This window comes from Mobula birostris, chromosome 4 (genome assembly GCF_030028105.1).
Source record: "Mobula birostris isolate sMobBir1 chromosome 4, sMobBir1.hap1, whole genome shotgun sequence".
NCBI classification, from domain to species: Eukaryota; Metazoa; Chordata; class Chondrichthyes; order Myliobatiformes; family Myliobatidae; genus Mobula; species Mobula birostris.
In genome coordinates this window covers 37,436,168-37,462,587 of record NC_092373.1, presented here as the reverse complement: position 1 = coordinate 37,462,587, position 26,420 = coordinate 37,436,168, and the positions used below count along the sequence as shown (strand labels likewise).

Below are 26,420 nucleotides of genomic sequence, written 5' to 3'. Positions count from 1 at the left end.
ATCTCATGTAAGGACTCTTTATCTCATGTTCTTGTTATTTATTGCTATTTATTTATATTTGCATTTGCACAGTTTGTTGTCTTCTGCACTCTGGTTGATCTTTCATTGATCCTGTTATAGTTACTATTCTATAGATTTGCTGAGTATGCCCACAAGAAAATTATTCTCAGGGTTGTATATGGTGACGTATGTACTTCGATAATAAAATTTACTTTGAACAGAAAAGCTATTCAATAAACAATTGGAAAACGGTTAAATTGCTAAACTTTAATGTTTAAAAAAAATTAATCCAAGATTTCATCAAGTTTCCAAAAATACTAAATTCTGGGGAAAGTGTGCTGAATTTACATTTTTAGCTAATGAAGTGTTTCTTAAAAGTAACAAAATTTCATATTTGCAATGCGATATTTCAAATATTGTTCAATTCCATCTTCATCTACTGTTGCTCAGACAAAAACAAAGTTTAAACAAGTGATCCAAATATCATTTCTTCTTACGTCATTGTAAAATTGGCTTCAGAGTACAGTCAACAAGATCCATCTGCATAATGTCTGTTTTTGACATCAAATCACTTCAGAGTGCATGGGAACAAGCTCCCAAGAATTCTGCCAGATCAAATGTCAGTCATCTCATTTATCCCACAGTCACAAATCGTTCTCCTTTGCTTGATGCCACTGCTATTCGCCGTTCCTTCAGAATCGCAAATCGCTCATTTAAGGTGATACCAGTCTAAAGGAAAGAATGAAAAATGTTACCGTGACATTCCTCAAACCAGCTTGCCAACAAATTTTTGACTGAAAGGCAAAAGACATAAATCTGAAGGTTTGTTATTCTTACTGTCTTCCCTAGAATGCTGCTTTGTTTTGGTTAAAGTGCAGTTGAATGTTTGGGTAAAGAGAGGGAAGAAGGGAGGACGTTAATATTCTGATTAAAATGAGGCCAATTCTGGGGGAGGACTTCTGCAAGACAAATGAATTACACAACAGAAGACAGGATGGATCAATATACTCTTGGGTAAAGTTTGCTTTTGTGCACTTGGATCAGGGCTCAACTTCTTAGGCTACATGAAGAACAGAAACCTTGGTAACTTTACAAAGAAAAGATGAAAACTTGGATGTGAAAGGCTGGGAAAATCAATAAAGTATGAGAAACTGATCAAATAAAGGCAGTGAAGAAAAGGGTTATAGTTTCATAATATATAAATTCATTTTTTAAAATAAGTACGAAGACCCAGAAAATAAACTCAATGAGCTTAGGCATACGAATTAGTGCTTTTACTGAACAATAGCTTAAAGGATGTAAATGGAAATTAGATTTTTAATTGAAAAGGTAAGTGGGGGAAAAAAAAAAACAAAATTAGAAAATGCTGAAGATCAGGCAGTAACAACCACTTATTGAAACAGGGCTAACATTCCAGACCAAAGACGCAGCCTTTGCTGTGTTTTTCTTCTTTCTGATCTTGTTTAGATTTCTAACATATGCAGTTTTGATTTTGAGATAAAAGAACTTTATATTAAAAAGTTACAACTATGAAAATGGGTAATAAGCAAAAAGCTATTTGTGAGGTCACTCACACTACACAAGTGCCTGAAAGCCATAAGGATTGAGCAGACAAACCCACTGAAAAAGCTCCAGAGGCTGCAGTAGGTCTGTCCTGCTGCCCACAATGAGCTAATACACTGACTTGCTTGACGGCTGAGATGGAACTGAACTCCATATATTAACTGCATTGTGAACTAAACTAGCTTATTATCTGGGTCAAGTCTGCTGTCAAAGGTTTATAAAGATTCATGTGCAAGAGAATGTACAGTTCAAATAAGTCAGAGGTTATCTAATGTTAGTGTCTTAAGTCATCCTCTGTAACTAAAAAAGGTGCGGCAGACAATTCCTACAAAAAAAGGCACTCAGAACTTAATAGGTTCTGACAGCAACATGAGAGTTTATAACTTGGGATCACAGCTCTCCCAGTTTGGTGAGGCAGAATCCCAATATCAAGTTACAGGTTGAGTACCCCTTATCCAAAATGCTCGGGACCAGAAAGATTTCAGAATATATAATGAGATAGCCTAGGATCACTATCATTTCTGACTCTGAATTTATGTACTACCAGTAGGCAGCCCTTTTCTTACACTTACAAGAGAAAATCTGCAGATGCTGGAAATACAAGCAACCCACACAAAATGCTGGAGGAACTCAGCAGGCCAGGCAGCATTTATGGAAAAAAGTACACTTAACTTTCCAGGTCTCGGCCTGAAATGTCAACAGTACTTTCTCCCCCATAGGTGCTACCTGGCCTGCTGAGTTCCTCCAGCACTGTGTGCATGTTGCTTTATCTTACACTTGTTCATTACACAAGTACTTCATAGTAAAAATTATTACGTACCATTAATACAGTGAAAATATACTATGTGCAGGGTAACAAAAGCAGCCTCGGAAGGCTTTCCATCTCCCCCTACAATGCTGTTTTTTGATTAAAAGGTTACAGTATGCTATTTATATTTTACTTTTTTTAAGGCAAGGTATAAAAGCAATCAGCATCGTAGACTTGTTATGGTGTTAATGTTTTGTGATCAGCAGATGCTTCGAAAATTTATTGCCGTGCCTTTTCTTAAATTTCTGCAACCAGTCTGCTGAGTATTTACTATTACCTTCAATTTTCAGTTTGTCATGGTAGATCTTTGCTTGTTTCATGATCAGCGTACCATTAAGTGGTATATGTTCATTCCTACACCGATACATGATCAAATCTTTATTTTTCACTTTATACAGTTGTCCTATTTTTCACATGCAATGAACAGATGAGACTACTTCTCAGAACTGTCTGTAGTGCACAGAGACCTGAAAGTGGCCTGCGAACCTTCTCAGTCCCTTGTGGAATTTTTCTACTTGTGATGTCATGTCAGCGCTGAAAAAAAATTCGGATTTTCAAATTTCGGACAAGGGGCACTCAACCAGTAGCTAATAACTTACCTAGTTAAAAATAAAGTCATAGGAATAGGTTCCAATACATTTTGCATGGAAACACTTGGCCTCCACTTTGAAAAAATTCCCATATTGACTTGAAAATGAAAACTTCAATGCACAATTGCATGCTTACAGAGCACTGAAACAATATTCACCACTAAGGGTGCTATCCAAAGGGAAGCAGGCACACATGAGATTATGCACAAAAAGGAATGCTAACCTAACCAATCATTGGTACACAGTTACCTGTTTCCCAACACTGTTGATATCAAATTCCAGTTGCACTCCTTTCGGTGGTTCTCTCTTTTCAGTCGAATCCTTTTTTATTGCAAATGGAATCAAAGAGGGGTGTCTGACTCGGAACTGCTGGGAACTAGTTTAGAAAAAGTGATTAAGAAGAAAGTATGTCTCTGCCTTTTAAGCAAAGACAACATAAACTTAACACAAAACGGTACCACACAAGAAAGGACCTTTGGCACATAATGTCTGTTTAGACCAAGATCTAAATCCAAAATTAATTCTATCTGATTGCACGTGGTCCATATTCCTCCATTCTCGGGACTGCCAATATGCATGTTAACACTGCTGTCGGACAAGCTGCATCCACTACTTCCCCCAAAGTTTTCCCAGGCATCTACCAATCTACAAACAGAAACAAAAAACACTTGCCTTGTAAATTTCCTTTGAATGTTCTGCATCTCTAAGAGTTATGTTCTCTTCTATTTGATATTTCTACCCTGGGAGAAAGATTCTACTATCTACTCTACGGCTCTATAATTTTTATACATTTCTATCTGATCACCCCCTCAGTCTCCAAAGCTCCAGACTAAACCAAGTTTATCCAATCTTTCCTTAGAGCTCATACTCTCCAACCCAGACAAAATCCTGATAAACCTGTTGTTCACCCCCCTCTAAATAAAAAAAATAGTCATTTAGTACCTCACGCATTTTCACTGACTCCATGAATAATTTCCCTTCCTTGTCTTTAAGTGGTCATATCCTCTCCCCAATTACCTTTTGGCTTTAGTGTATATGAGCTTTGGGATTCTCTAATTCTATTCAAAGATTTCATGCTCCTTTGGCCCTCCTGATTCCTGTTTTAGGTGCTTTCCTATTTCCTTTTTATTCCTCAAAGATTCTGTTTGAATTCAGCTTGGTAAACCTTATACGTGCCAAGTTTGCAACATCTCAACATCCAGGGTTTCCAAACCTTGCCATCGTCGTCTTCCTATGAGGAAGACAAATGTTGGCCCTGAATTTTGACCAGCTAGCTTTTAAATAGCTGCTAGATATGGACTTGCCAAGTAATAGCTGCTCTCAAACTACTCTCCCAAGATCCTGCATAATGTTATTAGCCTTTAGAAGTTCGAGGTACATTTATTATCAATGTATACTATATACAATATTGATTCATCTCATTACAGGCAGCTACAAAACAAAGAAACCTAATAGAACCCATTTTAAAAAAGACCATTAAACACCCAATGTGCAGGAAAAAAAACGTACAAGCAGTAAAAGTAAATAAATAACATTCAGAACTGAAGTTCACAAAAGTAAGTTCAGAGCCAGAAAGCCAGCACTGCCGATCCATGAGCCCATTAATTGCAGTCCACAGCTTCAGTTCAGTGCAGAGATATAAACCTCGCGAGCAGTAAGCTGAGTACTGCCTGTCCCTCCCTTGCCTCTGGCCCTGAGACCCTGACTTTTTCCAATCTGTCCCGGTGCTTAAATCAGCTAAACAGCGGGTCGTTCCTTGCTCCTGGATCTGGGTGCAACTACTTCTATACACTCTCGAGTGTGGGCCCAACTGCCTCTATTTGGCCTGTACCAGATCTCTCCAATCTGGACCGGCACTTAAATTGGTCAAACATTGGCTTGTTCCTCGCTCTCGTGCCTGGGGCCCGCCACCTCAACTCTGCCTTGCCTCAGTTCTGCTGCTTTGAATTGGCTCCATTCATTCCAGCAGTGGGCAAACATTGGCTCGTTCCTCGTTCTCAGGCCTGGGCCCCGCCACCTCAATTCAATCCTTTCCCCAGAGGTCCAAGTCTTATCTTTATTGATGAATACCACAAAGCATATGAAATTATGATAACTGTTCTCAAGAACCTTAGAGAGGGGAAAACACCCCATTTATAATTAGAAAAATATGTCCTACTAAATTACAATGTTTTGGCTTTGGAGAGGAGGCAACATGTGGGTTTTAGGGACAGAAGGAAATTGAATTAGAAAGACAGAGATTGAAAGTATGGTTAAGTTTGTGAAGGGCATAGAGGAATTGCAGTCTGCACACAGACCAAAAGGAACAGAGACCATAAGACATAGGAGCAGAATTAGGCCATCTGGCCCATTGAGTCTGTTCCGCCATTCAATCATGGCTGATCCTTTTCTGTATCTCCTCCTCAACCCTAGCTCCTAGCCTTCTCCCCGTAACCTTTGATGCCATGATCAATCAAAAAACTATCAATCTCTGCCTTAAATACAACCAACGACCTAGCCCTCACAGATGCACGTGGCAACAAATTCCTCAAATTCACCACCCTTTGGCTAAAGAAATTTCTCCGCATCTCTGTTTTGAAAGGGCGCCCTTCTATCCTGAGGCTGTGCCCTCTTGTCCTAGACTCTCCCACCATGGGAAACATCCTTACCATATCTACTCTGTCTAGGCCTTTCCACATTCGAAAGGTTTCAATGAGATCCCTCCCCGCCCCTTATCCTTCCGAATTCCAGTGAGTACAGACCCAAAGCCATCAAACATTCCTCGTAAGATAACCCTTTCATTCCTGGAATCATCCTTGTGAACTCTCCAATGCCAGCTCATCTTTTCTAAGATGAGGGGCCTAAAACTGTTCACAATACTCAAGGTGAAGCCTCACCAGTGCCTTATAAAGCCTCCGCAACACATCCTTGCTCTTGTATTCTAGATCTCTTGAAATGAGTGCCAACTTGGCATTTGCCTTCCTCACCACCAGCTCAACCGAATGCTAACTGGACTATTATTTCCTTTCTGCCGCCTTCCTCCCTTCTTAAAGAGTGGACTTAAGTTTGCAATTTTCCTGTCCTGTGGCACCATGCCAGAGTCCAATGATTTTTGAAAATCATTTTTAATGCCACCACAATCTCTTACGTTACCTCTTTTAGAACCCTAAGGGTGCAGTTCATCTGGTCCGGGTGACTTATGTACCTTTAGGTCTTTCAGCTTTTTGAGCACCTTCTCTCTTGTAACAGTAACTGCACCCCCTTCCCACACTACATCAGGCATACTGCTAGTGTCTTCCACAGTGACACACCAGAACATGAGAAAATTAGAGGGAGTGGAGATGAAAGCAGTGCATCTTTTAAATATTTAGCAAATAGGCCAAAACACTAAACTCCTACCCCAATGCAAAGCGAACTTAATTGAAAGGCAAATACAATAAGGCTGCTTAAATTGACAAAGTAATGATTTAAAAACAAGACATACTCAGTATTTTTGGCAGATGGGTTCTGAATAGACACAGTCAAAACACCCCTGCTGGTACTAGGAATGCGACTTCTGAAAGCAGAACAATTTAAACATGAATCAGTTGTGCTTTAAAATAAACGAACAAGATTAACAAATGGATTACTTTCTTAAATTCTAATAAGTGAATCATCTTCATTGCACAAACAACTTGCATGAAAATCTTCTTCCTCTGGCGAGTCAGTTTTGTGCTTGGCATCATCACTTGGCTATGAATAAATAAAGTCAAATATCCAGATACTCAGATCCACTGATTGTCAAGATAAGATCATCTCCACATTGACATTCCAGTGGGCTGGTTTTAAAAAAACTCACTTGGGACTGCTTAACCCAGCTACACAAACCAGATTTGACTTTTAAACGGCAGCATTATACTTTTGCATTACAACATGGAAGTTAACCCAACACACTATTTCTCACCATCTTCTCACACATCAGTATGGTTTCATGAATTATCATTTTGTATATAAATATGAAATATTTCACCTGCCAGAACTCCTAACACCTACTACAACTTAAAACAATTGAACAGATGTGATTGGGTTTGGCAGATTTCAGTTGTACCAACTCCTTCATACTTAGATTGGTTACATTATATTCAAATGGCACTCGTACTGATGTCGCAAAATTCACTGTTCCATACATCCCTTGATGATTAATTCTCTTACACTCCCGTCAATAATTGAGATACTCAGCACATTTTGGTGTAGTGTTCAATAATCTTATCAGTTTAAGGACTTACTGGTCGACTGTTACAGTATCAGAATTGGTTGACCACCTGAAAAATAAGATTACAAATCAATTCACATTCTCTACCTTCAACCATCATATCTTTATTAAGCCATGCAACAATCAAACAAATTTAAAGAAAAAATGCTTAAAATCTGAAATACAGAATTAAAGATGCAAGTAATACTCAGTAGGTAAGGTGGAGCTACGGAGATTATAGGTTAATGATCCTCATCAGGATGGAGCAGTAATGTGGCAAAAAACACACTTCCCACCCATTTCTGTTCCTTAACTCAAATGCCAACAGAACAGATTCAGCTCTCAAGCTGTTACGCAGCCAATTTTAAATTGTAAATTTACTTTTTGGGATTATGGGTATTGCTGGCAATTTTTGTCTGTCCTTAATTGTTAATGTGCTAGTGTCATCTTCTTGAACTGCTATAGTTCTGTTGACGATAACATACTATTTGGTTGAGAAGTGCAAGATTTAGACTCAGTGACATTAAGATACACATTAAGACTACTTTAAGGGAACCTACAGTTGATAGGTGTTTACCCCTTTGGTTTAAGTGGTACAATCATTCTAACATGCACTTTGTGGTGCATTTCTGTACGAAATACAGGAGAAAACTTTTTTTTTGTTGCTAAGAGTGGATGGACTACATTATTCTGAAATATGTCAAGTTTCATTAGCACTGCTGGACATGCACTCATCCAAGCAGGTAGATAATATTCTACCACACTGTTTACATGTCTTCGAGATTGTGTGAAGACTAGGGCTGACATGAAACATGCTACTTGCCACAGATATGTGGCTTCTGACTTAAATCTATGTGAAGTTATTCATTGATGATCCCAAGAGGACTTTGTAATGGCAATGCTATTGAACAGCAAGTTATCTCCGATGAGATGGCAGTGTGTTTGATCACAGTGGCTTCTAAAGGTCAACCAAGGGTGTCATTATCCTTTTTAAACATTTTTTTAATGATCGCAAGACCTTGCTGGACGTTAAGAACTCAGAGTACTGCAAGTCAACCCCATCAGCGAGTTACTCATTTGCAGAAAAACTGAAGGAGCTGGATTTGGTGTGGATCATGCTGCTGCTTACATCAGAGGTGCATTGGGGGAGATAGTGTGTGAAGGCAGTGTACAGTCTAACAGCAAGTGATCATCTCTAGTTGCTTTTCTTGTCATCACTAGATGCTGTAGGACATTGTTAATGTGGAATGCTGCAAATCCAATTCACCGATTTGTTGGTGGATGGCGGGGGAGCTGCGTGGCCTTGGTTGAGCAAGGACTAGGCCTCAAGCCACGGTGTTGCCTGGTTAGGGCAGCCCAGGACAGAAGTATTGGAGTCAGTGCTGCCTCCCAAGTGTTAGCTCAGCAGAAGACAAGCTGTCTTCTGTTCAACTACAGATTTCAGCAAAATTCATGCACTCAAGGTTTTGGACTATATTTTTAATGTAATTGTGTTTTACTGATATATGTGTCTTGTGCTGTGTGCTGTACGTGACTATTGGAGTAGCAAGGAAAGATGGTGCCATGGGATTTTGCATACCCAGGGACTTTTTCCAGTTCGTCTATGAAACAGCTTATTTCTCTTCTGTTGTTCTTTTCTTTTGGTGGTTATGGTACTGACGGAGTCCGCAATCTACAGTTCAAACTACAGTTCTTTGACAACGATGGATTTTCAGACCGACTGTGTGGCCTAGCACTTCGCTATCTCCAGGAATAGCCAGAAAGACGTGCACCTGTGGGGGCTGGGAGATCAGAAGTCAGGGAGCAGCCCCATAGGTAACATGGTTCCCCGATTTCGCTGATTGAAGCGTTGTGGAGACTGAAACATCAGGAGTGGAACACCAAGACAGCAGGTGATGTGCTTACTCATCGCCAGCTGCTTTCAGAAGGCCCCTGTACTTGAGCAATCCCCCTCCCTCTCCTCTGCCAGTCCTCATTTCAGGGGGCTTGGAGAGGTGACCCGGAAGATTGTAATATCGGTACAGTGAGTTGCCAGTCTCTGCTTTTGTTATTGCAGGAGCAACCTCTTTCTCTCCCTAGCTGGAGAGCAAGAGCCTGTCTGAGATACCGAAATGCTGGTTTGTGGACTTTTGGTGCTGTTGCTGTGCTTGCATATTGGGGGTGGGAGGTCAGTACTTCTGCTGGCGTGGGGGGGGGGGGGTGTCAATGCTTTTTGCTGCTGCTTGCACAAATGCACGGAGGAAGGAGAACTTCAATGTTTCTATTGTTCTATGGGGTTTCTTTGTTTTTGTGGATGTCTGTGAAAGGGACAAATTTCACGTTGTGTACTGGATACACACTCTCTGATATTAAAAGCACTTTGAAACTAGGTTTTGCAGCCTGGCTCCAGAAAAACACTGTTTCGTTTGGCTGTATTCACAGGTACCCAGGGTATGTTTGAACGACAATTAAACTTGAATTTATAGAAAGCTATTAATTTTATGAACTAGTCTAAAGCCCATCAATACATTAGAGAGCTTGATGAGAATGGGAGTGACGATGGGGCAAGGAGGAATACGAAGACTCAGCAGTAATCTGGTCAATTGCATATCTTTGACTGTAGTTCAAATGTCAATGTGCATCAAAATTGAAGTACAGAGAAACAGATAAATTGGATTAGGGTTGGTGGACCCAATATATGAAAATTAGCTAAGCAACTGCCATACAAAAAAAATGGAAATGTATGCAGAGACTCATCTGAAAATGCCCTTTTTTTTTCATATTTTTAAATAATCACTCCCTGATTCAGACACCTTGCTGTTCATTAAATAGTTTAATTTAGGAACATCAATTTGCTTTGTTTGCATAGGTCTATGCCAACATTTTGGTCTCAATTTTGGTGGAAAAAAACCCTGGTTTATCAATGGTATTTCTGTCAAGCATAATGAACAAATTAAGACAATTTGTATACCTCTGAAAGTATTACATTTTTTTTTTACTTGCATTATCATTATTTGCTTTAAAAATGTATAATCCAAAGCTTATCCATCTTGTGGTTACCAACTTAGCTGAGAAACTGAACACATTCAATAGTCATTCAATATTGTCCCATTAAGTACAATCTTGTAATTTTCCCAAAATAGATTTTAGCAGTTAGCTTTAAGTAACCATGAATTTGAACACAAACGTGGAAAATGTTTTTAACTGAAAGATCTATTTAAAATTAGCTTCAATTTTGTACTTACTGTCGCATTTGTCTCTTAATTGATCTTCCTTTCATCCCTTGTTCAGTTTGCATGTGCACCTGTTTTTTTTAAAAAAACTCATCAATATCTTCCCTTCTCCATTACTCAGAAAGAAACAAAACAATATTTCTAATCGCCAAGGTGGCATAATGCACCAAAACAGTGCAAGTCAGGATTTACGGAAGAACATACAAATTTTTGAATTCATAATATATTTGCTCATTGGACTAGAAACATAGGTGAGCTTAATTTAAAAAGGTCTACAAAAGTAAATAGAGTTAATACCAAAAAGAAAAGACACAATATAAATGTCAAAACACTGCAAATACAAATAAATAAATGCTGAAGTAAAGGGAATACACAACTGTTATGATGAAGCCGATTCATAGATTCAGTAAGTGGGACAGAAAACCCTGTTTGCAATTTATTTACAAGACAAACAGTGAAACACTCAACTAAGCATCTAAGTCCCCTAAATTACAAGCCAACAACATTAAACATTCAATGACCCTTCAAACTTAACTCAGTTACAGATTCTTATCTAAACTGAGCACCTGAAGTGGCAGGACAAAACAGGCACTAAACATACCCACAGTGTAACTGGAGTGCACACACAGGTCTTCAGCACTACAGCATACCAACGTCCACCCCCCTCCCATCACCATCACTACAACTGTTCACCGTTTCCGCAGCACCCTTGTCTGTCTGGTCCACGGAGACCCAACGAGAAAAAGGGAGACCGCAAGGTTACCGCGTGCTAGATTTAAATACCACCAGCGCCATGACATCATCATCTAATGGAAGCTAGTGGGTGAGGCTGCAATGCTCCTTACATGGACCAGTCCTTGCCTCCTACAGGACTGTGGCTTTCAATGAGCAGGCAAGTTAAGAAATTAACTGCAACAACAAGTTCCCATTCTTTCCATGACTACATGCCATTAATAGGTAATGAGGCTTGATTGTCTCAGCTCCTGAAGTAAGCCTAACAAGCTGCTTTCTTCCATGAGTTCCATTATCACCAAAGTGAATATGGTTCAGTAATAAACATAACCTAACCATCAGCACCCATATTCATGTGAAAATTAATTCAAATTTCAAAGTTTACAAAGTTTCTGATGTGTGCTGAAAACCAAACATTGGAATTCCTAAGAAAAAGGTTTAATTTTCAAGATATAACCAAAATGTTGGTTATATATACATTTTTGTTTGGACACCAGATCCACTTTCCAATACTTGTTTATATCCACCAACTAAAAGAACAAGCTCAAATGATTGACATTAAACCCATGATTTATACTGAAGGTAACAAAGTTATTTCTGGAATTAAATGCAGCTGCAGTGAACACCATCAGAAAAGAAAAAAAACTGCAAGGATATGAAAATATATTTTGGATACATGGAAAAAATGTTAATACATACATAAAAGCTTATTCATACATGAACAATTTTATTTTAAAGTGGCACCTTTAAAATGCACGTTCTTTTAAAAAAAATTAATCTACATTCACAAGGGAGAGAGTTCAAAAGAATTGAACAGGGACAGTTAAGACATTATGTGCACCACAGTCCCAAGGAGACTGGGCCAGTGCTAGTGAAATTTTGAGAGTACAGTCTTTGTATATTTCTGTCAGAATAAAAGGCAAAGATAACAGGTTTAGGGAACCATGGTTTGAGAGAGATGGACACCCTGAAACAAGAACAAATGAGGTATTTGAGTACAAGAAATGCAAGAGAACACTTAAGGAAATCAAGAGGGCTAAAAGAATGCATGAAGTCTAGCAGACAAGGTGAATGAGAATCCCAATGGTTTCTACAGATATACTAAGAGCAAAAGAACAAAATTGGTCCCTTTTTCACCAATCAACTTCTTAGCTCTTTTCTTTATTCCACCGCCCCTCCCAATTTCATCCATCACCTTGTATCGCTTCCTCCCCTCCTCCTACCTTCTTACTCTGACTCATCTTTTCTTCTAGTCCTGATGAAGGGTCTCAGCCCAAAACTTACACTGTACTGTTTTCCATAGATGCTGACTGGCCTGCTGAGTTCCTCCAGCACTTTGTGTGTGTTTGTTGAATACAGGAGTTGGAATGCTATGTTAAATTTGTATAAAGGGTTGGTGAGGCCTAATTAAGAGTGTCATGTGCAGTTTTTAGCCACCTACCTACAGAAAAGATGTCAACAAGTTTGAAAGAGTACAAGTATGTTGCTAGGACTGGAGGACCCAAGTTATAGGGAAAGGTTGAACACGTTAGGATTTTATTCTCTTCAGCATAAAAGAGTGATGGGAGATTTGATAGAAAATTTTGAGTGGTATATACACGTAGGCCAACTGCAAGCAGGCTTTTTCCACTAAATTGGGTGAGACTAGAATTAAAGGCCATGGATTAAAGAGGAAAAGTGAAATGTTTAAGGGGATCATGAGGGGGAACTTCTTCACTCAGGGTGGTGAGAGTGTGGACAAGCTGTCAGTGGTGGATGTGGGGTCGATTTCAAAATTTAGGGAAATCTGGACAGGGACTTGGACAGGAGAGGCTTGGAAGGCAATGATCCGGGTGAAGATCAATGTTTCTAGACAGACTAATGATTCGGTTTCTGTAATGTAGTGTTTTATGACCCATGACACCAAAATCTGATTGGAGTTTTAGATCATTATTCTATGACTCTACAATTAACTAAATGTTTAAATGAGGAAAATAGACATGAATGTTGAAACTGATGAATTATTTCCTTTGCTGCTAAGAATGTTGCCTTGAAGTGGATAGTAAGCAAGAACAAGGTTAAGAGTCAGCTTGGGAATTTTAACTATCTACATCTTGATGGAACAGGAGGAAACTGAAGCTTTCGAAATACAAGTGCTAAGCTCATGGGCCATACTCCCTTTTTGCTCAGGTTTTTACTTGTACTGCATCTACACAATGCTCAAATTGAATGAATGTAATCAATGATTAATTACAAAAGTACTTAATTAAATTAAAACAATGGGAGTTTCAAAATTTCTTTGGGCAGAATCTTAAATACCTTTAGGCCTCTTTTGAAAAGAAAAGTTGCTTGCCGTGCTTCTTTATTTTGCTGTGCCTGCACAGGAATCCTGGGAAAATTCATTTGAATGGAATTCCTGAAAATATGAGAAGGCAATAAAAGGAGAATTATTATTTTTTACATAATGAATCTAAAACTATTTCAACACAACGCTGTAATATAAATTCCATCCTTAAACCTTTATTCCAGGGGTTCACAACCTTTTTTATGCCATGGACCATGGACCCCGGACCCCAGGTTGGGAACCCCTGCTTTATTTTCATGAATCCTCCATCAACTTCATCCATCTCCTCACCTCTTTAGCTGCAATGAATGCTTCAATGATGACATAAATCTTTGCTGTCCTTCATTCTGCCCAAATACTGATGTAGTTTTCAGAAGTGGAGTTCTCCGTCCAGCCTGCTGAAATCATTTAGAAGAAATCAACACCAAATACAGACATCCTAAAAAGGAGGATGGGAGGGGGAAGGGAGGAGAGAGATGTAATCAGATTCCTTATGCTCAAAATTATTTGCCATTAATACTTATCATACTGAACTTCCCTTTAAGTCTAGGATTTACTATAACTGGCTAAATTTGAACTTGTTTTGCAAGTTACTGTTCTAATTTGCACCTTTCAATAAATTCACGATGTACTTGGAAACATTTTAGAAAAATGTTTTGGAAGCTTGCAGCATTCCTTCATAAGGTCCCAGTTTGCCAGTCTTAATACCACAAAAAGAGTAAATTTGAGTTACACAAATTACCTGGACAACAATGGAATCATTAAGTCACTGAATTGAGAATTCCCAAATAAAAAAACTGCACCACTAAGTGACAGGAATACTGCAGTGAAAAAGTATTAAATAGTTTACAATTGGCGACAATATTCTGATCAATTGTAAATGACCAAGGCCAAAAAGTCTAAATGACAGATGTTGAAAAAGAATTTGTTTAGGACATCTCCCGCAGTCAATTAATCTGCCAATTATCTAGGCTCAGATACATCTAGGGCAGGGGTTCCCAACCTTTTTTTATGTTGATGGACCCAAGACAACTTGTAGGTAGATTTTTAAAGGAAGGAAGGGTAGAGTGGTAGAGCTTTGAAGAGGGAATTTCAGAGCGTAAGCACTTGGCAAATGAAACAATGACCTTCATTGGAGAAATGATTAAAACTAAGGATAATCAAAATCCAGGAAATAGAGAAGTTGGGATATCTTGAAGGTTTACAGCAAGGGTTCCTAACATGGGGTCCACGGCATTAAAAAGCTTGCGTAACCCTGGTTTACAGGTTGTACAATAATGATAGGCAAAAGAGAGGACTAGGCTATGAAGGGATTGCACAGCAGGGACAAAGACATTGCTTAATGTCTCTTTCAGCAAGAGAGTGTTGAACGAAGACAGGATAAGTGAATGGGACAATGTAAAGGAGGGCAGGAAAAAAATGATTCTTGGAGATCTCAATTTTAAAAATTAAGGATAGACCAAGTGCGTCTGGCCAGGAATAAATCAGAAAAGTCAATAAAAGTACTAAGTATGAACTAGGTTTTCAATTGCAGATGAGCCAAGCAGAGTGGATTTTAACAAGATTATAAGTTGTCTTCATCAAGTACATCTCAGCAAGTCAAGCAACCTGACATCTTAGAGACAGAGAAGTTAAGAAATGTTACGATGCAGTAGTACTTCATATAATTGGTAAACATACAGAAAATTATGCACTTTAAAATGGTATTACAAAACAAGCAAGTACATGAGAAAGGGGAGATGGCCAATTTTGGTCTCAGGGAAAACACTAGGAGGAAAGTGGTACGTGAGAAGAGAAACCATTGGAGGCAATTGTTGGATATCACTTGATGTGTTCTAGTTTCTAGTTCCTCTTTTTTTGTTACTACTTTTGGGCAATTTTTGAATTGGGGTGGCATGCGGATAATGAACACTGAGCTTAATTTTACGGAAATATGCCTTTTGATTTTGTGTTTTATATTCTATGCTTTCACTTGTTTTTTTTGTTTACATTTGTGTGTTTTTTTTCATGTGTGTTGGAGGGCGGAGAAGGTTTGATGTTATTTTTGAACGGGTTGGTTCCATGATCCTTCTTTGTTTTGTGAATGTCTGTGGGGAAGACAAATTTCAGGGTTGTATACTGCATACATACTGGGATAATAAATGTACTTTGAATCTTTGAACAAGGTATCCTGCACTTGCACGGCCATCTCCCAACAAGAAATCAATTACTTCAGGGAAATGAAAAGTAACCTTCTTAACATTTAAAGAAAACTCTGGAACCCTTACAAATTTGATAATCCAATATTTACTGTCAACAAATGATAAAAACACAATTTGGAATACAAAGTTGTTTATTTCTGCAGAGGTATCACTGAGTAAGATCTCACTTAGCACATTTATCAGTGCTCAGTCATTTTGTTCAACAACCAGCAGTTCTGGTTAGAAAAGTTTGCATCAAACAAATATGGAAGAATAAAAGTTTGGAAGTTTATTGTTCAATGGCCTTGTTCATCATTGATCTTTTGGCTGTATTTGTTCCAAAAGGCCGAGATACTGCTCATATTGAAAACACATTCAGAATGGGCATCTGTGTTTAAAAGAATTGTTTTGAGGCTATTGTTTCATCCTGTGAATGAAGTACAAATAGCATATTCATTATTCCTGTGGATTTCAATTAACTAGGGCAGCAAATCAAAAAGGAAACTTGTTATTGTACAATCAGTTCATCTTACAAATAAAGCAATGCAAAAGAATAAATGCCAAGAAACAAAACCCTACACAATTTACCTTATGACTCAAGGATAACCTTTGTGTACTGATCGATTTCTGTAGCATCAAAGCCTTTCTTGTTGCCAGACCAGTTACCAAACCCTGAAATCGCCTTCTCCGGGGTCCAGAAACTTTCCTTCTACCAACAGGGATCTGTCTGTTCACAGCTTTTCCTATCATAGTTTTAAAAAATTAGCCTATTAGCAGTTAAAAATAATTTTTGAATATTTTATAATATACCACACAGCACAAACATTTAAAAGCATATTTCATGTTAAGCTTGCAGATTTCTTGGATCTCACTGAGTACATACAAAATTAAGCTTCAGCATACTTCACTTCCCTGGAACTTCCTTCACCAGTTATAGATGCTCAGAGCACAGAAACCAGCCCTTCGATCTAACTAGCCCATCCTGACCAAGATGCCCCATACAAGCTAGTCTCACTAGCCAGGATTTAGCCATTGTCTGCTAAACCTTTCCAATACATGTACCTGCCCACTGCTTTAAAAAGTTGCTACCTGCCTCAACCACTTCCTCCAGCAACTGATAGCACATAGATACCACTCCTCATCTAAAAAATGGCCTTTCAAGTTTCTCCTAAATCTTTCCCTCTCACTCCAAGCTTCTGGTTTTGATAACCTCACTCTGGGAAAAAGACTGAGTATGTTTACCCTATCTATGGGTAAATAAGTTTATCCATAGTGATTTTATATGAAATCCTCATGTTTTTATATATCTCTGTAACCTCACCTCTCAATCTCCTACACTCCAAGAAATGAAATACCAGCTTGTCCAACCTCTTCCTGTAACTCAGTCTCAAATCCTGGCAACATCCATGTACATCTTTTCCGTACTTTTTCTAGTTTAATGGCATCATTCCTATAGCCTGGTGACCAAAATTGAACACAATACTCCAAGTGCGGTCTCGCTAGCTACCTGTACAACCACACCATGACCTCTAATTATTAGTTTTAATGTCCTGACCTCTGAGGATCAGCACGTCAAATGCCTTCTTCACCACCACGTCTAGCTGTGACTCCACTTTCAATCCCTCCGTCTATAACACTCCCCACAGCCCTGCCATTCACTGTGAAATTCCTTCCTGGATTTGACTTTCCAAAACGCAACATCTCACACTGCACTCAAAATGAACTCCATCTGCCATTCCTCTGCACATAGTCTGCTGATCAAGATCCCCCCCTGTAATTTTTAATAACCTCCCTTACTGTCCACATCTGCAAATTTACTAAGCATGCCTTGTATAATATTTTCCCAGCTGTTGCTATAGATAACTATAATGGGTCCAGCACTGACCCCAGGCACACCATTAGTCATGGCTCTCCAACCTGAGAAACAACCAACCTTTCATCATCACCCTTTGCTTTTTGCCATCAAGCCTATTATGTATCTATTTAACTAGCTCTTCCCAAAGCAGCCTACCACGTGGAACCTTATCAAAGGCCTTACTGAATGCCATTCATTAATAAACCACATCTACCACCCTGCCCTCATCAACATTCTTAGTCACTATCAAAAAAATTCAATCAAGCTTGAACTATGATCTACCATGCACAATGCTGACTACACCTCTTATACCTCAGAATCTTCTCCAGTAACCTAACCATACACCATAGTTACATTTACTTGCCTATAAATCCCAGGTTTTTCTTTGCAGCCTTTCATAAATAAAGGCACAATGTTTCCTACTTTCTACCAGTACCTCACCCATGGCTAACAATAATGCAAATATCTCTGTCAAGGCTCTTGTAATTTTATCTCAAGCCTCCCACAGTTCTCTGCACTTCTACTGTAATGTACACTATCGCCAAGATCTCCCCATTTACTTTTCCAAGTACTGAAGTCTTTGTGTCTTTCTGCATCATATAAACTGAGAAGAAATATTCATTAAGGAATTGCCTGTCCACTGCAGCTCCATACAAAAGTTTTCCCTTTGACCACGAGGGCCCTATTCTCTCTCTAGTTACTCCTTCGCGCTAAAAAATCTTTTTGGATTTGCCTTGATTTTCCCTGCCAGTTACCTCATATCCCATTTCCCCCTTCCTGATTTCTTTGAGAATTCTTCTGCATCTCTTATTCTTCTCCAGGGATTCACTTGATTCCAGCTGCCTGTACGGGACTCATGCCTCTGTCTTTATTTTTTCCTGGCCAGAGCCTCAATATCCTTTGTCATCCACAGTTTCCTGTTCCTACAAGTCTTGCCTTTCACTTTAATAAGAACCAGTGAAAGGTAAACTGTAATCTAATATCTAGCTTGTTCAGTGAGTGAATGTATATAATAGGAACTATTTTAAAACAATATTCATTTTGCAAAATCCATACAAGCTTAAAAGAAATCAATACTAGTTTTAAACTCCATGCTTCTTAAGCAGTCTCTCAGGATCAAGTATCATTTGATTCCCCTCCAATTCTGTGGATTCCAAGGGGACTAATGAGGCCAGTATGGGAAGCACAGATTTTTCCATAAATGGGAGTTCAGGCAAAATGATGGATATACTTGAGATGGTGTGCTCCCCTTCTTTTATGCAGGGCTTTTGTGTGCTCCCAATAGCCGGCTGGTGGCGTAGTGGCATCAGCGCTGGACTTCGGAGCAAAGGCTTAAGAGTTTGAATCCAGCTGGTTCCCTTGCGCACTTTCCATCCGTGCTGGGTTGAGCGTCGAGCTAGCAACTTGGCCTCGTAAAAATAAGAAAGTCTGCTAAAAAAAAAACACCATCATCATGGCTTCCCGATGACTCCACTCAGAGTTAAGGGCTTTCTTCTTCTTCTCTTTGTGTGCTCCCAATGCATAGACTCGAAGTTACATATTATCCATCCTTTATGCTTCTTGTGATTGTGGGCCGTGAGCCAATTGGGATACTGCATTTCAAGGCTTTCACCCTAGTTTTGAATCTTTTCTTCTTAACAAACCTGACCATGTAACTTGGTCCTCAGTGTTGAACTCGGAGAGGATATTGACTTGCTCATTCCTTCTAGTGAAATGAGAGGATTTTATGCCGACAGCACTGGTGGTGTCTTTCCAGTATGCCCAGATGCCTGATATTGGTAGTATAGATCTCAGAAGTATACAGAATCAAGGATTGCTGCTAACCAGACGTTGTAAAGCAGGTTTAAGGTTTTTGACTTTAAATGCCCATTCCGTCAATTGTACAAAGGCTGTGCATGAAGAATGATTTTGCCTCCCCTACATGGAATTGGCTACTGTCAGTTGAAGGCTATCAGGCAAGCATCCTTTAAGTCAGTGGTCCCCAACCTCTGGGCCGCGGACCGATACATTGCCGCGAAGAATGCAGCGATGCAGCATTAGCCGGAATTCACCCAGCACATCTTTAAGAAAAAAGTCAAAATAAACAAGCTAATTAATTAGCTTGTTTATTCCAGCTACCGCTGCACTCTTCACAGCCCGGAGGTTGGGGACCACTGCTTTCAGTGCATGTAGTTACCTTGTGGCTTCTTACCTTTGTTCCCTGTGATATAGTTCACATTACTGCAGAGAGAAATGCCCTGGGCAAAATGCATGCCATTATCTAACATAAAAAAGCTTTCTGAAATAAAAATCAGTTCTTTTCTAAAACGGGTTCATTATAACCTGAGATGGGGAATGCCCTGACAAATATGTAAAACTCTTTCCATTGCATGAGGGCAGCATAATGCTTTACAATATCAGCAACTTGGATTCAATTCTACCACCATCTGCAAGGAGTTTGTGCGTTCTCCCCGTGACCACTCAGAGTGCTCAGGTTTCCTCCCACATTCCAAAGACGTATGGGTCACTAGGTTAATTGGTCACATGGGTATAAATAGGTGGTGTGGGCTTGTTGGGCCTGTTACCACGCTGTGTCTCCAAATAAATAAACATGCAAATCCTCTCTATATTAGTGTTCACTTACATATAGTTCCTAGTTTCTACTTGATCTAAGTGTTCTCATTTAGGATTTAGCCATCAATGAGGCAACGTCGCTAAAAACTGTTTTCTCTAATCCACCAGGAATGTGGAGTCAACCAGAATGAAGCAGCAAATGGATACAAAAAGGCCCAGTTTCCAAGTTTCTAGGCTGTTTGCCAGATCTGAGGGCCACATGAGATGCTAAATGGATGGTCCTGATGTCAATTACCTGTACCAGGGTGTGGGAGAACTGTAGCTGATTTATTCACGTAGCAAACCAGAAACCCCTGCTAATGATCAACTGAGATTTCGAATTCCACTGTGACAACAGGGATAATTATTTTTTGATAATTATACTCATTCTTGAATTAAAAAGCCAGCGAGGGTATCTTGTAATAACACATCTTATTAAGATGCTGGGAATTTATGGTGAATTGGCTGCTTGGATTCAAAACTGGGTTGCCCATAAACAGAGGGTAGTAGTCAACAGGATGTATTCTAGCTGAAGGTCTGTGATTAGTGGTGTTCTGCAGGAACTTCGGCTGTTTGCAATGTATATAAATGGGGGTGGGTTAGTAAGTTTGCAGATGATATGAAGATTGGTGGTGTTGTGGATAGTGTAGATGACTAGCAAAGAATTCAGTGTGTTATAGGTCAGTTGCAGATATGGGCAGAAAAATGGCAAATGAGTGTAACCCAACCAAATGTGAAGTGTTGCACCTTGGTAGGCCAAATGTAAAGAGACAGTACACTGCTAAGAGCAAGCCCCTTAACGCTGTCGATGAGAAGAGTTCATAGCTCCCTGAAATTGGCTACACAGGTTGACGGGGGGGGGGGGGGGGGCTTAAGAAGGCATATGACATGCTTGTCTTTATTAGTCAAGGCACTGAGCTCAGTAGCCAGGAAATTATATTGTACCATTATAAGATTCTAGTTCGGCCGCATCTGGAATGTTACATGCAGTTCTGGTCGCCCTATTATACGAAGGATGTCTCTCCAAAGACTCGAGGGTGAAGAAGAGGTTTACCAGATTATGTCCTCAATTAAAGGGCATGTACTATAACAAGAGGCTGGACAAACTTGGGTTGTTTTCTCTGGAGCAGAGGATGCCAAGGGGAGATTTGATAGAGGTTTATAAGACTTTGAGAGGCATAGACAGTAAATGTATTTTTCAAGGGTTGAAATTTCTCACAGAGGGCATGCATGCAAGATGAGAGGGTATTTTCAAAGGAGACCTGAGGGTCAAGCTTTTTCTCCCCCAAATCAGAGTGGTAGGTGCCTGGAATGTGCTGCCTGTGGTGGTGATGGAGACAGATATATTAGATATACTTAATTAGGCACAGGATCCTAGGGAAATGGAAGGATATGGGCATTGTGTACACAGGAGATTAGTTTAGCTGGCCATTTGATTACTAATTTATTTGGTTCGGCACAACAGTAGGCTGAAGGGCCTGTTCCTGTGCTGTGCTGTTCTATTACAAATGATTAAGGTGGAAAGAAGTCACCTTTTCCTACACTAACTGGTTGACTTGAGAATTCAACCCATACCAATGGGGCCAACTCTAAATTGCTCCTCAAATGAAGAGGCATTTATTGAGGCTTCAAATCCTGGTCCTGCTAATGATGTCCACAACTTATCAATCACAGAATTTAAAGTAAAATCTCTATAATGTTGCGGAGAAGCGTTTACTGTTTGCATTTATCTTTATATAAACCTACAAAGGCATAAGCAGGATGTGCTGGAGCTTGGGAGTACAGCACAGCCACAAAATGGACACCTGTGGTACAAGCTAGTTTTGAATGAGAAGGTGAGGGGGATGGAATCTGCTGGGAAACAAACTTATTAGTGGTAGACAGGGTCTCTCCACTTTGATGAACTTGAGAAAATACACAAACAATTTACAAGGGTAACAACTGAAGTGAGAGGTTATATCGCTGTAAGCGAGAGCTTTCGCCTCTATGAAGTTGGCACAAATATAAGGCAGCATTGAAGGAGGTGTTTTAAAGGTGACCCAAGGGGCAGGGTTTGTGTTTATAAACACATGGGAGTGGTTGAAATCTGGAACATGCTGTCAGAGAAGATAATGGAACAATATAGTACATTTTAGAAGCATTCAGTATAACTGGGTATAACAGCTTTAAATAACCTGGACTCAGCATCGTCAAAATAAAATATTTGTCCCCTTATAGCAGCAGCGCACACTAATGATGCTAATAGTACCCAGTGGCTGCATCCCTCAAATAATTTGCAGTGTTTGTTTATAAATGGCACGCCTAGAATACCCTTGTGCATTGTCCAACTGTCGTTGATAGATTAGAGGAGCTTCCTGTTTTAAAACGCTTTCTGTTTTCAACAGCAAACTTAATAAGCTTACATCTGCTCTGGCAAAGATCAGCTGTCATTAAGTAGAGACTAAGACCAGAAACATTATAGTTCTTATGGCTCAATGATACGCATTTATCAATGGCTCTTTTAAAGATTTCTGATGAATTTTTAAGATTCTGAAGGACTGCTCAAAGATGATAAAATCTTCGAGTATTGCCATTATTACTATTTGCAATTGGAGAAATGCAACTTAAACAAAACACAAGCTATGCTTCAAATAAAAAGTGTTTATATCTTGATATTAAATGACAAGTCTCTGATTTTGCTCCAGCATTCCAAAAGTTCAATTTGCAGAGACAGTGATTTCAGATCAAAGGTACTTCAAGTGACCAGCAGCTCCACAACTTCTAAACTTACCGGGTCGTTGTGGGATTCCACGCCAATTGCTTGACCGTTTCAGCTGCATTGTTGAATAGGAAGAGCGATTTAATGTCTGTTTTCCTCTACGTGGTACAGATTTCTTCACATTACGCTGCCTTTTATTCAGTTTAATTATATCATCTGTGGTACACAAAACGTAATTCACAGTTAAAGGATGAACAATAAATATTACTCTTGCTACAGTCATCATTCAACAGGTCACATGCTGAAAATATGGGTCATTTAAAAGCAAATTAATTTAATACAACTCAGGACCATCTGGAGGTTCATTTCAGAAGGTATCATGCTCACATTGTTAAATAGCAAATTATTCTCTTTCTGTAATATTTAATTGCACAGTGACACCAGAAATTCAAATACATAAATATGATTGGCATTTCCTCATCAGAGGAATGTGGGGCAAGTCCACTGCTTCCCGCTAATTGCAACACAAGTAGATAGGATGATAAAGATGACGTACTGCATACTTGCCTCCATCAGTCATATGGTATAAAACTTTGGTCAAACAATGTTTGGAATATGGTAAGTGCAGTTTTAGTTGCCGCTTTACAGGGAGGATGTGGGTCTTTGGAAAGGGTGCACAACAGTTTAGAGAGTACGACCTATAAGGAGGTTGGATAAACTTGGACTGTTCTCTCTGGAACAGAAGGGGAGACATTGATTATAAAATTGAGAGTGGCATAGATAGGTCAGTCTTTTCCCCCCAGGATTCAAATGTCAAACAATAGGGAACAGAGGGTGAAGCTACAGGAAATGTGCAGGGTAAGGTTTTTTTCTCCCCTCTCCCTTCACACAAGGTAGTACATCGCAAGAATATACTGTCAGGAGTGATTATGAAAGCAGAAATGATAGTGGAATTTAAGATGCATTTAGACAGGCGCTTGAACATAAAGGGAATGAAGGGATATGGATCATGTGTAAGCATGTAGGTTTAGTTTAATTTGACATCACTGCCAATATAGACAACGTGAACCAAAGAGCTGTACTGTTCTACGTTCATGTTAACATTCCAGAATCTTGGCCACCTTAGCTATAATGGAGAATTGGACTTAAACAAGTTCTATCATTGCTAATAAATAGCATCAGAGTATTCAACTGCAGCAGATGAGATAAGTATGAGATATATAAAAATCACCAGATATATTTCAGGAACAATTCTGCATACTTCTACATCAAATGATACGTTAACAAACATTAAAGGCTGAAGAGCAGTAACAGCACCCATCAGAAATGTAGTTGTAAGTTACACTAACCCAGAGCAATTGGGTTGCCAGAAGCCTTGACATATCTAGATTCAAAATTAAAAACAACTTGCAGAATTGCACAAGCTGTTCCGTAAGACCAGAAAGTATGTAAGCATGTATATGTCTGTGTGCGCGCGCACACACACACACTCACTCCTCCTTCGGTTGGCCATCGAAATCTGATGATGACATCCACTCCTTTAACGGTGAGATCTTTGATGCCTATACAGTCCTATCCTGGACCCACAAGCTCCATTGCAGGTGGGACATGTATATGTGATAGTGGTGGTGGTCGTGGTGGCAACCATGGCTGTATTTCTCCTGGCTCTCTTCTGCTGTCTTCTGGTTGTTCTTCCGATCTCCAGAATATGAACCCCATCCCTACACAGCTGTCGCCAAGTGGCACGGTCAGCAGCAATGTCCTCCAGGTCCTCCGGTCTGATCTTGCACTTCCTTAAAGCATTCTTCATCTGATCCTTATAGTGCTTCTTCAGCCCTCCAGCTGAGCGTCGACCATGATGTAGCTGGCCATTTAACACTCTGCAAGGTACCCGACACGGGGGCATCCTTATCACGTGCCCCAGCCACTGCAGCTGGCTGACACACACACAGACACACATAGATAGTTCCTCCAGGCCACTTTGGATTTGCTGACATTTTTATTCTAAATTCTTCACTCTTTCTTTCCAATCCTGATGAAAGGTCTCGGTCTGAAATGTTGTTTATTCCCCTCCAGAGATGCTGCCTGACCTGCTGAGTTCCAATAGCAAAGCAATATCTGTTATAGAATCATAATCTATGCTTTATGATCCTTCTGATTCTAATTTAACATGTAGATTAATCTTGTGTGATTTGCTACTCAGTTTGATGACATCACTCCTGTAGAGCACCTGACTTCCAATGATACTGATCTCTGACAGCAGGCAGCTTTTAGAGAAATTCAGTCTAGCAATACTTTTAATGGGCAATTTTCATTTTGAAGTCAGTAGTTATCCCCATTCCTTTGCCACTGAAAATAAAATCTAATTTTATGCATGTTGTGACTGGAGAAACTGGTGGATATTATAGTCTTTATTCATCAGAACAAGCACGTGTCCTCTTGGAAACCCTGTTGGTAGTGTCTCAAAAATTCAAAATCCATCAAGTTTTTATACTATTAAGAACAATGCTAACAGTAAGTGACTCAATACAATTTCAAAAACCACAATGACATCACTTACTTCAATATCTTATGTCTGACAAATGGTGTCTTTGAAGTACATATTAATAGTGGGAGCATATTGTACCTAACAAGACACTTCTGAAGGTTCACACATCTTTGTGCCAAACTAATTCAAACAGATGGTCAATAAGCTTTTCAGGACAGAACCAGATGCCCAAGATTAGTGTTGTAAGGGATGTTTTTGAGTATACAAATATCCCAGTTATTGATAGAGCGAAATATCTGTATGATCATGTTTGATATACTGAGTAACAAAATTTGGTCTCGTCTGGCAGCCCTTCTTGGTCTCTGGAAGAAATCCATCATGGGTAAAGGCACCTCAGGACTCACACACCTGGTTCAGGAAAAGTTCTTACCCCTCAATCATCAGGCACTTCATCTAACTTCACTTGCCCCATCACTGAACTGCTCCCACAACCTATAGACTCACTTTCAAGGATTCTTGATCTGTGTTATCGATATTTATTGCTTATTTATTTATTAATTTTTCTTTCTTTTTGTAGTTGCAGCTTGTCTTTTTGCACATTGGCTGCTTGTCCATCCGCTAGGTATAGTCCTTCATAAACTCTATTGTTTTTTGGACTTACTGTGAATGCCTGCAAAAAAAATCTCAGGGGTTTTATATGGTGACATATGTACTTTGATAATCAGTCTTTGAACTTCGAAGGGTGCAAAATAAATCAGCTGCAGTTGCTTTGTTTGTTGTAGGTCAGTTAACACAGCCCACTGTCTTATGTTTGGCTGATGCAGGCAAGAACGCCTCACGGCAACATCACTTTATAAACAATATCTTCAACAGCCAGCCTCCTGCTGTAGGCTAGTAGCCTGTGCTCTGTTGATGCATTTTTTAATTTCAAAACCAATTACTGTTTTTACTTTACACTTAATTAGGTTTATTTTTGAAGACTAGTTGGTTTTTGTCAGTATAAATACCTGCTAACACTACCCCATAAATGCTAAAAGGTGTTCCATATCCAACAATTCACTTACAACATAGCCTCAAACTTGTTTATGTTTTCGAAAGTCTGTCTACTCCAGTCTTATGGGCACAATTCATAACAGCAATAAGTGATAGTTTCTGCATTTTTTATTGTC

The 26,420-nt window shown here is 39.4% G+C and overlaps 1 protein-coding gene across 3 annotated transcripts in view; it reads right to left on the bottom strand.

The window, feature by feature from the left end:
• Positions 1-247: 247 nt before the first annotated feature.
• LOC140196271 (UAP56-interacting factor-like) overlaps positions 248-26,420 on the bottom strand; it is a 30,749-nt gene continuing 4,576 nt past the window's right edge. For 2 of the 3 annotated variants that reach the window (XM_072255180.1, XM_072255182.1), the window contains 9 exons: positions 22,836-22,979; positions 16,207-16,361; positions 13,730-13,836; positions 13,414-13,510; positions 10,396-10,454; positions 7,206-7,241; positions 6,425-6,496; positions 3,211-3,337; positions 248-729 (listed from right to left, as the gene is read on the bottom strand). In XM_072255180.1, the coding sequence (XP_072111281.1) occupies positions 634-729; positions 3,211-3,337; positions 6,425-6,496; positions 7,206-7,241; positions 10,396-10,454; positions 13,414-13,510; positions 13,730-13,836; positions 16,207-16,361; positions 22,836-22,979 (893 nt within the window). In that variant the 3' untranslated portion in view covers positions 248-633. The remainder of the gene's footprint in view (positions 730-3,210; positions 3,338-6,424; positions 6,497-7,205; positions 7,242-10,395; positions 10,455-13,413; positions 13,511-13,729; positions 13,837-16,206; positions 16,362-22,835; positions 22,980-26,420) is intronic. The other variant, XM_072255181.1, reaches the window with a different exon arrangement.